Consider the following 12,788-nt stretch of genomic DNA (forward strand, 5'->3'; position numbering starts at 1 on the left):
TAATACATATGCAGCTTACAAATGAGACCTCAGGAGGGCACTGTTTTGTTTGAGAAACGGACAACATTTCTCAGACTTGTGGATCACTTTTTGTGACTCCACTAAAACACTTCTGTTGTTGTTTCTTTTACTTGCAGTGTGTTTCTGTATTTGTTTGTGTTGTGAAAATTTGGCATTGTGGTTTCGGTTTAAAAACATGCACGAATTTGAAAATAAAATACAGGACTTGCTTGATGTTTAAAGAGTTATTAAGGGAGATAAAGTTCGGGAACTGATTTATGTTAAAAACTCGCGCAGACTGACAGATCCGAAATCCAACGCAGAGACACGCAAGTGCATGCACTATATACACAGAATAGTTCAAAAACATCTGTTTTGACAAGAATTTACAAAAGAATAATAAGCATTACAACAACTTGTGGAGCTCATTTTTATCTATGTCCATACAGCGTTTGCGCAAACATAACGAATTGTTTAAAAAAAATAGTATCTTCATATTAATAAATAAATAATCAGATATTTGTTTAACATTTTTAATAACAGTATGCTCTATTGAAAATCAGATTTGACTTAGTTCAAAACAAGCAAAATGATTTGAAACAATAAGATAATTTAATTCAAATGTTTCAGTTGTTATTTGTTTACTTTATTTTTATGTTAATTGCAATCCATGTCATAGTAATCTTCAGTTTAAATTTAGCTTTTAAATGTTACATTTTCATATTTTTATCTATTTGCTTATTTATTTTATATTCTCCTAGATTGACCATTAAGCTTGCTTCGACTAGAAGTAATTAAAAGATAATCTACCGCAGACACCGGAGACACAGAGTTATTAACGAATATTTTATTATCAGAGTGCAGCATTTTATCAAGGTTTTTTGGTCTTGTGTAATTAAATAAAGGAAAAAAACCTAAAAAGGTAATTTTTTACAGCTGGGTTTAAAGAAGTTTGATATTAGCAGTTTGTATGATTTTAAACTAATTGCAAAACCGCTTGCATTTCTAAATAAGGGTTGCGCCAAAAATGTAATTAATGTAATTTTATAGATTGCACTCATTCACTTCAAACATATATTATTCGTGCTTAAGGGGTTTATAATTTAGAGCTGTTCCAGTAAACACATGATTATGTCTGGCCGATTATTTTCTCTGTTATTCGGATGAATTCGTTATTCGTTTTGAAGCAATTATCCGTGCCCTTCCGAATAACGTATTCAGCTTCGGGCACATCCCTAGTTGTATGGATTAAAGGTGGTATGGAACACGACCCACGGTTCGGCTTGCATGCGATTCCTGGAATAATGCGCAGTAATATTTTTCTAATAAAAACATTTGTTTATGTCTTAAAGTGTATTTTAGAGGCAGAAACCAGGTCCGTGCTTATATTAAAGAGACAGTAACCTCGATTAACCTATGTAGGTCTGTTTCATTAATGTTAACAGGGTTCCCGCGGGGTCTTAAAAAGTCTAAAATTCAGAAAGTTAAATTTAAGGTCATAAAAAGTCTTAAAAACTGCCAGATTTTCATCCTAGGTCTTAAATTTAATTAACCCAAGTCTTAAATTTCTTACCTCCGTTTATTTCCGAAAAGCATTGTCCGCAAAAAATAAAATTCATTTAATTATTGTGTAATTAGAGAGGCGAATAAATGTGATGGCGGTATATAGTGCATATTTATGCATAATAACATATGGGTGGAGAAAGTGTAAAACATGGTAACAAGGCACTTATCATCAGCTGACCATACTGATCTTCCCATATTAGTGGATTTTATTTGTCAAAAAAAATATTTAATGATATAATCAAAATAAAAAATATAATGTTTTGAGAATTTCTGAGATCATTGTGTCGCGTTGGTCTTAAATTTCACTCATAATGGTCTTAAAAAGGTCTTAAAAAGTCTTAAATTTGACTTTGTGAAACCTGCAGCAACCCTGGTTAATCAAACAACCCCAGACAAAGAGAAAATCACTTCTGTACCTGTAGCTCTTTAAAATAAAAATTATATTCAATTTACAATGTTTCCCCCCTTTCTTTGCTGATCTGAAAAACGATCGAATCCATGCATCATAAACTGTTACGTGATCAGAACCGTGGGTTTGTGATCCATTACACTCCTATTTTTTACAAATTTGGTTCAGGAGCAAAAATCTGTCTTTAAATTTGACCATAATAAAAGTGTGTCATTTATCAGACCCAGTTCCTGCTGACTTGAAGGTCATCACACGACTGATCTACTGGTCTTCCTTTAACGTGATGCCCAAACAATGTCTGACCAACGACCATCGGCTGCTCCGGTTTAATCTACTTATCCGTGTATATGTGTGTGTGTGTGTGTGTGTGTTTGTGTGTGTGTGTGTGTGTGTGTGTGTATATATATATATATATATATATATATATATATATATATATATATATATATATATATATATATATAATATAATATAATATATATATATATATATATATATATATATATATATATATATATATATATATGTATGTATGTGTATATATAGTGTTGGGAACGTTACTTTAAAAAGTAATTAGTTATAGGTACTAATTACTTCTCACAACTAGTAACTGAGTTAGTAACTGCGTTACATCATTAGAAAAGTAACTAATTACCAGGGAAAATAATTATTGTGTTACTTAACTCTTTCACCGCCAGCGTTTTTTTAAAAAAAGTTGCCAGCCAGCGCCAGCGTTTTTCATGATTTTCACCAAAGTTTAATGCCTTCCAGAAAATGTTCTTCTTTAAATATATAAACATACAATATACCAAATGAAAGAACAGACCCTCTGCTTTCAAACAAAAAAAAACCGTTTCATCCTACCTTTAGTGGTTCTTTTGCAATCAGCTTTTGAATATGGGTAGGTTTTTGCAAAAACACCATATTTTGAGCAAAAAGCAGAGATAATTACATTTTTATGACGGACTTTTCATAGAGATCACATTCAGAGCGATCTTTAAAACAGACACGGACATGCAGCAGCTTGCCATAGGGCAATTCTTCCGGTTTTAAAAAGTTGCGGTGGATAATAGCGGTATTGCGGAAAGACGGAAAATCTCGTCATTGGCTGGGAAGCGTTTTCTCTTAATTGACGAGATATCTCGTCAATGGCGGGGAAAGAGTTAAAAAAGATAATATATATATATATATTAGAGCCCGACATAAATGCATTTTTTTGGGAGTAAAACAAGGCCGATAACAATATATCGGCCGATTTTCTTTGTGTATATTATAGTACAGTACACCTATACTACAGTATATTATACTACAGTACATATAATACACTATGTACATTAACAGAAAATCCTACTATATATAATTTTTTTTTTTTACAATGATATGTACAGTAATATGTGTTTACCAATTTAACAATAAACTTTATTATCCAAAGTGAATCTGATATCAGTGCACAAAACGGTAAACTTGACTTATTATAAAATACAATCAGAACAAATACATTTTACTTTGTTGCAGTTTTAGAGAATAACGTTATATTGGACTTATAATGAAAAGGGAAACTCATGAATTCATTGTTTATCAGCTTTACAGTAAGTTATGTACCTCACAAATTAATTAGCAACGTACCGTTAAAAGGACAATGCTTGACTGACAACATATTAATGTAGGCTAATGTTTAATGTAGTGCACAACGTTTTATTAACACAAACGCACAGTGTTCGAGGCAGACTTGATACTTTTATAAAACGAAAGTATCTGCTCTCCGCCTATGATTTAGCGAGGGTGTAAATTTATTTAACCAATTGCTCTGAAATGAGCATGTTCAGTAACAACACAAGCGGCTGTAATCTTATATACTGTAATATGTGCACAACTGCGCGTCAGTTTAAACGTGTCAGTTCTCCCCCTCACATTATTTCTCCCACTTGCGTTTTCAACAACTTGCAAATTGACAAAAGAGACGGATTAAAAACACAGGAATGTGTCTCTCTGGTCCACTTAAAATCCAGTCGACCAAAGCGCGTCTTAATACCAGGTGTAAATGTTGTGAAGACACTGTGTGACTGCAGCCACCTGAACTAAGAGACCACTAATTGAAGTGAAGGGGTGTATATATACACATTAGGGGTGTAACTGTTCAAATTACTCACGGTTCGGCGCATATCACGGTTTTAGGGTCACGGTTTTGGTAGGTTTCTATACACTTTGTTCACAACAAGCTTCTTTACAAAAATACAAACCTAAGCCATTTTTAACCTCTGCCAAAATAAACATTTTCACTTAAGAGCACTTGTATTATTATACTACATGTACACAGTACACACACACACACACACACACACACACACACACACAATTTTCAAACCTTCAGCTCTACTGCATGCTTCAAGATCACTCAAGCTCCTGTATGTTTCCTATTTTCTCTTAAACTTTATCATATTTTTGGACACTGCTACTGTGACAACCATAACATGTCAACACCGTCATCTTTGTAAAAAAAAAAAAGATTAGATTATGAAATAAATTTATCATTTTTAAGAAGAAGTCTGAAGTAGCTAGCAACAGAGGGGAAACAAGATGGCTAATGTGAACAACTCATCTATTTTTTTTTAATCTATATTAGGTTTTTGTCACCACCGTCAGATGTCACCACCGTCAGGTTTTCGGTCTTTTCTGTCAGGTTTTATGTATTTTAGGAAGTTATGATTTAATATTTGTTCATCACAGTGCTCAGGATTGTTATTTTTTGGACCAAATATTTACATAAAGTTTAGCAAGAAGCCATTGACTTGAGTGGTATACATTTTGGAATAATGAGGCCACTGTCACCACCGTCAGATTAGTGTCACCACCGTCAGACGTAGTTTTATTTGTTTTAAATGAATATGCTCACAATATGTTTCTTCAGTGCTGTTGAATTATTAAATTAATAGTCTCTATTAATACAAAAATATGTTTATTAAATAAAAAATCATTACTTTTTCTATTTAGGCTTAAAGTAAATGTTGTATGAGTAACAACTGGAAAAATGCCTATTTTATGAAAAAAAAAATAATACGAACAGGGGAGGTTGCACCAGTAAATTGCTGAAAAGCCAAGACCTTGGTCTATAATGATATACCTTCAGATTTCGCAATTTAACAAACTTTTATTTTTCAAAATGTAAACCTGTTTTATCCAAATTCCCAAGAATCACTGAATTATGGATAATTGCTGATACAGGGAATTTTTTTTTTTTACATCGCCCAGTATACTTCTTAGTCAGAAGTTGTTCCCTGATCCATGTTTTCTCCCATTATAAGCTTGGAAAAGCAACAACATTTCCTAAAATAATTCCAGATGTGTTTGTCTAAAAGATAACGGACATATGTATCTTGAATTGCTTGAGGGTGAGTACATAATGGGTTATTTTTTATATTTGGCTGAAGTATTGCTTTAAATGCAAGATGATTTGAGGTGCTAGTGCACATCTCAGTCAGGTACTTTATTAGAATGTGTGTTTAACACTGTTTAACACTTTTATAATAAATAAAAATAAAAATATTTATGAAAAAAATATGATGGAACTTCTTACCATCATTTAACAAAATATTTTCTTAGTCATTTATCCAAATACTTACAAAATATTTTTTCCTACTATGGAGGTCTATGATTGATTGCTGCTGTGTGTTTGCCATCATTTCTCGGGGTATCTTCTTTTGGGTTCGTCGGAGGGGGGGGGGGATGTGTGCAGGTTTGGAGCAGCGTGGGTATGGGTGGATGGTGGCAGGGTTTTTCATTTTGAAGTGAATTATCTTTAACTCAAGTCACTTTTACTCCTGTTTTATTCTTTTTAACATTTTAAACTGTTTTTATTAAAATCACATTTATCTTCTTTAATTGTTATTTTAAATTCTCAAATATCTTTGTTTTTATTGTGGTTTTTATCGTGTATCTCTTATTTTTACATTTTCTTTTTTATATATTGTTTTCTCATTTCTGTGTAAAGCACTTTGAATGACCTCTGTGTATGAAATGTGCTATACAAATAAACTTGCCTTGCCTTGCCTAAAAAAATATGCCGCATTTTGTCAAATCAACATATATGTTAATGTTACTTTATCTTTTCATCTTGATTTTATAAGTTAATTCAACTTTTCACAAGCCAAAACTTAAAATAGTAGGTTGTTGTTTTAACCTCATGCTGCATTTTTTTTTTTTTTTACAGTGTATCAGTCATGGCCTGCTGTTAGACAGACCAGTCTTATGGCTATTTTTAGTTTTCCCAGCCATGTGCGTGTGTTTAGAAGAGCTGTCAGGATGTGAAATTGTCTTGTTTCTTCTCACATAAACTGTGGCCTCCCACAAAAAAGAGTGAGAGCAAGACAAAGACATGAGAATAAGACAGACACATAAGCTGTCTGTCTGGCTGATGTGCGTGTATAGTAATGAGTTCTTTACTAGAGCCCACTGTATAACTGATGAAGATCTGTGTTTGGCTTTAGGCTCATGATGGTGCTATTTAATGTACAGTAGACAGTAGCTAAAAACAGAGTGAAATTAGACGTACAATTCCGTAAACAAATTGCAGTGCTTGTGAGGCAGTAAAATAGTTTGAACGTTTTTGGTAAGTTTGGGTTCTAGGTTTAGGTTTCAGAATCAGCATGTTAGTGTGTAGGGGATGAAAGCAATGAATACTGTAGATGCACATCGATGCAAAAAACAATGTAACAATTCAGAATGGAATTGCATGTAAAGCAAAGACCAAATGTGATTAAGTATGCAAATTTTTACTTATGTTTATAACCTATTGCTTACATTTTGGATTCCAAAAATGGAAGTTGATGGAAGTCTTTCAAACTTTAATCTTAGAATGAATCCCAATTTACATACATGACCAACCACCAACTAATGTAAGTAATGTGTGTCATATGTGTCCTTTGTGCATAATAGTGAATTGCACAGTTCAGAGTGTATGCAGGATGTTTCATTTGAAGCTACCATTCAAAAGGTGGAAATATTGATTTACACTTCCCTTTAGCAGAAAGGGTCACTCTTTTATTAAAGGTCAGCTTAACTGTGTTGTGCTGTTGTAGTGAACCACGTTGACTACACGACACTGAATTCATTCTTTTAAATATGAGTAAAATGTATTCTTTGAGCATTAATAGAGCTGTATGGTAAATATTTCAAAAATACTGTATTATACATCAAACAGAACTACAGAAAAACAGTCTACCCATTGCTACGTTTTTGGTAACATGTATGATACCCAAGTGTCTGCAGTGGTCAATACATAACCTTTACATTTTCAAAAGATATGCAAATGTTGTTACTGTAACAGTTTAACGTGCAAAGAGGGCAGGGCTCATGTAAGTTATACTATATCACCACCTGGAGGACAACTTTGAAATGTAAAAATTAGACAAACAAGAAAAGAACCTTTAGAAAAGTTTAATGCCAAAAATAAGTCAGATGCTTCATAATGCTTATGAACACTTAATATCTATATTTTGTGGTTGCAGATATCTTGAGAATCGCTGCTAATTGTGTTTCCCAAACATGTTCCTGGATGTAAACCAACAAAGTACACATTTTTTATTGTACCCTTAATGATTCAAATAATCTGCTCCTTAGAAGAGTACTTCAAGCCTTGAAATATGTTACATCCAGAAAACCTCCAAAATATAAGTGTTGGTGTGCCTCCAGGAACAGGGTTGGAAAATACCCACCGGCTTTCTGACTTAAATTGCATACTGATTATTATACTTCATTATCTAGTTTGTGATGTTTATGTGTCTTTCACTTTCTTAGCTTTCTGGACAGAATTGAGTCTGTCCGACAGAATGACTACACACCAACAGATCAGGTGAGGTCGCTGTGACACTGCATTTATTTTCCCATGTGAGTTCTGTGTTTAGTGTCATTATATTATATGTAGGGCTTGTTATCTTTTTATTTTATTGAAAGCCTGTGTATATTTTTAAGCTTCATGTTGAAGGTTTTTTACATTATTGCAGGACTTGCTGAGGTGTCGTGTTTTGACCTCAGGGATTTTCGAAACTCGTTTTCAAGTGGACAAAGTCAACTTTCAGTAAGTCAAAGCAATTACATTTTACATTAAGCTTTTACGTCAATTTATTGTACAGTGGTTCTCAGATGTCTGAAACTAAACTACACTTGAACTTTGAATTGAAACACATTTTTTATGATTTTAAAATATAACATCTATATAAACACAGCACAATAAACATAACTACGAGTGTTGTTAATGGGGTCCTATCATGCTCTTTTTCGAAGTCTTGATGTTGTTTTTAAAACCTATTTTGATTTCTCTTAAAATAGGTTTTCGTGGCTGATTTTTTTATTTCTTTTTTTATGTATCTCTTTTTGGTCAGTCTCAAACGCTTTGTTACTTCTGAACTCTATGAAACCCCTCCTTCTGAAATGCACTGATTGATCAAGCTGGCCCAGTCTGTATTGATTGGTCACTTACTTAGAGCAAGTATTCTGCCCTACAAAGCCAAAGCGCAGTAAATACGCATTTGGTCAAAATTGAGTTAAGGGTTAAATTGGGCTTTGTGAGATCTGTTGTGTCTTGTGACAAAGTCTCCTGTTTCAATTTTGTCCCACTTCAGAGAAACATGTGTGCCAAAATTGCAGTAACATGTTTGACTGGCTGGTTTAAAAAACTTTAAGGGCATTTTTCTCAGTTTCAGTGTTTGGGTAGTTACTGCACTTAGCCTTTGTAGGGCAGTATTGTCTCAGCACTTACCATATTGAAGAGTGTGCTGCAGCTTCTCAGATATAAACAATAGCATCAGCCCAAACATGGGTAGCAATATTCATGAAAATTCACAGGTAAGAGTCCTGCGCAGGTCCATCTTTTTTGTTAAGCCTTACTTTGTTAGAGTACCTGACTTGGCCGTTCGTCAGTTTGCTGCTGGAAGCGACTTTGGGTTACAGTAGGATCAGGTTACATAAGCATGACTTGGATAGGATGTTTCAGAGGTATGTTTTTATTTTGTAATTGCCTTTACATTTTAGTTACAATGTCACATGTAACCATTCAAAATTACAACCACACTTGCACACACTATTTGTGCATTACACAGAATAGCTTTTAAAGCAGAAGGGTTCGGATGTGTTTTGTTAAAGGGGTCATAACGTGACATTTTCCATGTTAGAGTGCTATAATTGGGTCCACTGTGCTTCTATCAACCTAGAAAACGTAAAAAAGAACACCCCAGTAACTTTGTTTGGCTTAAACCATTCTCTGCAAGCATGTGTGAAATTAGGTCATTCAAATTTCACCTGTTTTGTGACGTAGGTAACAAGTCTTATTACAATAATACCGCCCCTAAATCTGCACTATCCAACCATGGTACTGTCATTTATTGCAGAGAGAAAGAGAAACATTAGAGTTTCAATTTCAACAAACCACCATCATTGCGATCAGTGTTTGCATTTCATTAGCTCATTTACATTTTAAAGGACACACACAAAAAAAACAAAGTGACAATTTTAACATGCTAAAATAAATTTTGCATCTTAAAAAAATCTTGTAATATAACCCCTTTAAGATACTGAATAACGAGTGTTTTGGAGACACGAAAGTACATTTCTTAGTAACACTTAAGAATACTGTTTCACACATAATAGGTAGTTACACAGCAAATGCAGAACAAATGGTTAGTGTTGCATTAACACTGTAGTCACTACAGATAATTAAAAATGAAGAGTGGTTAATTAATCAGTAAGTAATAACATACTTATCTTTGAGGTTAGTAACAAATAGTTACTTATTTAATAGTCATTATTAATTACTGAATGCTGTGTACCTCCTGGAGAACTATTTATTAACTAATACTTATTTCAAACTTATGTATTAACTACTTATTAAAAGTCACTTAAATTAATTATGCCTATACACAGGCTATATATGATCCTGTTTGCTATTAATAATACACTTTTAACAAATTTGGTTACTTTCAATAAATATTAAATCATTTGTTACCCATCACCCTAGAGTAAACCACAAGACCTAAGGCATAGTTTCACAGACAAGGCTTAGCTAAAGCCAGGGCTAAGCCTTAGTTAAATTAAGATGTTTAATCATCTTATATAACCATTCGCTTTAGAAAAAGACGTCTATCTAAACTCATATGCATTTTCGCTTCCGATGGTAAAAACAAAGATGGACCCAGTTGAGGAATTATATTTAAGTCAAGTTGCAACAAAAGTTGCTGTCTATTTACCTCCATTATTGCTGATGCTTCTCTAGCAACAAGATGTTTTTTCTTTGCCTTAGCCTTGATACGGTATACAGTAAACACTATGACATTCCTGGTGTGGACATTGCCTAGCAGGGATCCACATGTGTAAGTTCACGTTGATGCGAAAAACAACGCAAAAGTCTGAATAAAAACTGACACGTAGCCTGTGGCGTCAAGGCTATGCCGTAGCTCCCTTAACTCTTTCACCGCCAGCGTTTTTAAAAAAAAGTTGCCAACCAGCGCCAGCGTTTTTCATGATTTTCACCAAAGTTTAATGCCTTCCAGAAAATGTTTTTCTTTAAATATATAAACATACAATATACCAAATGAAAGAACAGACCCTCTGCTTTCAAACAAAAAAAAACTGTTTCATCCTACCTTCAATGGTTCTTTTGTAATCAGCTTTTGAATATGGGTAGGTTTCTGCCAAAACACCACATTTTGGGCAAAAAGCAGAGATAATTCCATTTTTGTGACGGACTTTTCATAGAGATCCCATTCAGAGCGATCTTTAAAACAGACATGGACATGCAGCCGCTTGCCATAGGGCAATACTTCCAGGTTTAAAAAGTTGCGGATTTTGGATGATTGCGGTATTGCGGAAAGACGGAAAATCTTGTCATTGGCGGGGAAGCGTTTTCTCTTAACTGACGAGATATCTCGTCAATGGCGGTGAAAGAGTTAAGTATGCTATTATTTCCGGATTAGTTAACCACTCTTCCTTATTAGTTATCAGAAGTGACTACATTTAATGGAGTGCTAACAATTTCTTCTGCATTAGTTACTGTGTAACTAATATTCAATTCAATTTTATTTATATAGCCTTTTTTTAATTGTTTAATTGTTCCAAAGCAGCTTTACAATAATAAAAGTACAGCGGCTAGTCCTTGGGAGAAAAAAAACCCTTGAGGGAGATCTAAACTTAGCTGATCCTAAGGAAGATGTACTATATATTAAATACTTTATAATACAATTTTATGGCAATCAGGCCCGGATTAAGAATTCAGAGGCCCCTGGGCACAATGTCTTGCAGGCCCCCCCACGCACAAAATCAAATTGTGTTTATATATATATACAGGATTTACAGGATTTACACTGACACATTACAGCTGGTGATCACTACCTGTAGGACAATATCAAAACATGTAGATATTTTTGTTGCAAGCAGGGACCTGCACAGAGACCTGTATAGGGGGCAAATGCTCAAGTGAAAAAAGGCACTTCTCTTAGGCCTAATTCTTTTTTTAACAAAAGATTACATATATTGACACAACTTCCTTACCAGTTTATTTTAATTCCTTCACACCCAACTGTTTCATACTCTACAAAATACAAAATAATCAGTTCACACAAAGTGTTTATCACAAGAACATATAAATAAAAAAAATAAAGCAACTGGAACTGTTACAAAAAGTATTGAACTTTAAACTAAAATCTGTTAATATTGGCTTATCTAAACACTTAAGAAAACGTATTATGAGTCATGTTAGCGAGACAAAAATTGTCTTTTGGATAATTAGCTGTAAAACTGAGGTAGTGGTAGTTAAGTCATTTGATCTCCACTGACCTCCCCACAAGTCAAGAAAAACACAGCTGAAATACGACCTGTGTGAAGAGCTCCTGCCTACCTGTCTGTCTGTTGGCGATGTGTGTTGCACGTGCACAGATGCAGAGGAGGAAGGGCAAATACGACAAACTTTCCGCGTCTGTCTTTATCTTGCGCATGCGTGCATTTCCGTGCAGCTTCCAAACCACGGACAAGCGCGGACGGCTCCGTTCGACACATACACAATGTATTTCTTATACAAATGATTACTTTACCAGGCTGTCAGAGCAGCACTGATTCGCGTCATTTACAGGACAGAAAAGTAATGGACTCTGATAAATCAACTGTGCACTGCTGCTTTTCTCACTCATTCTGAGCTTAAACTATGAAGACTACTGCCACCCACAGTCCTCTCGATTCAGCGCAGGGTTATTTGCGCTTAAATAGTTAATCTAAATAATTAACATTAGATTTTAAATTTTATTTTCTACCATATCTTGGGCCCGAACTGCGCGTGGGCCCCTGGGCACGTGCCCATAATGTCCATTGGATAATCCGGCCCTGATGGCAATTATTTTTTTTAACATTTACATAAAATTTAAATGAAGCAGTTGGTTGTGGCTGGGCAGACTTGGCATCACGATAAAGGGAGGACAAATAGATCAGTGGTGTGATGAGTTTTATGAAAGTGGAGATGGGTCGGTTAGTCTGTGTCCTCGGGTTCAAGGAAAGAGAAACAAAATTCTATTAGCGTAGGGGCTGCTCACACATAATGCAAATGTCATATAGTATAATGTATAAATGTGTGCTTTGTTCGGGACAAGCTAACTATTGCGACATAAGTATATTTACTAGACAAATTATGTGAATGCTTTAACACTTTCCTTGCTTAATGGCGGGGAAAGAGTTAATAAAGCATTCACATAATAAAAAATGTTTCCCTGCCAATGATGAGTTTTTACAGCAATCCATATTTCCCCTATTATCCACTAAGTGGCGCTCTTTCCCAACT

At 34.4% G+C, this 12,788-nt stretch overlaps 1 protein-coding gene across 1 annotated transcript in view; it reads left to right on the forward strand.

The window, feature by feature from the left end:
- The window catches only part of gnal (guanine nucleotide binding protein (G protein), alpha activating activity polypeptide, olfactory type), a 226,839-nt gene that overhangs the window by 183,027 nt on the left and 31,024 nt on the right, over positions 1–12,788 (forward strand). The window contains exons 6-7 of the mRNA XM_065287999.2: positions 7,769–7,823; positions 7,975–8,048. Coding sequence (XP_065144071.1) covers positions 7,769–7,823; positions 7,975–8,048 — 129 coding nt within the window. The remainder of the gene's footprint in view (positions 1–7,768; positions 7,824–7,974; positions 8,049–12,788) is intronic.

Source organism: Paramisgurnus dabryanus, chromosome 22 (genome assembly GCF_030506205.2).
Source record: "Paramisgurnus dabryanus chromosome 22, PD_genome_1.1, whole genome shotgun sequence".
NCBI lineage: Eukaryota > Metazoa > Chordata > Actinopteri > Cypriniformes > Cobitidae > Paramisgurnus > Paramisgurnus dabryanus.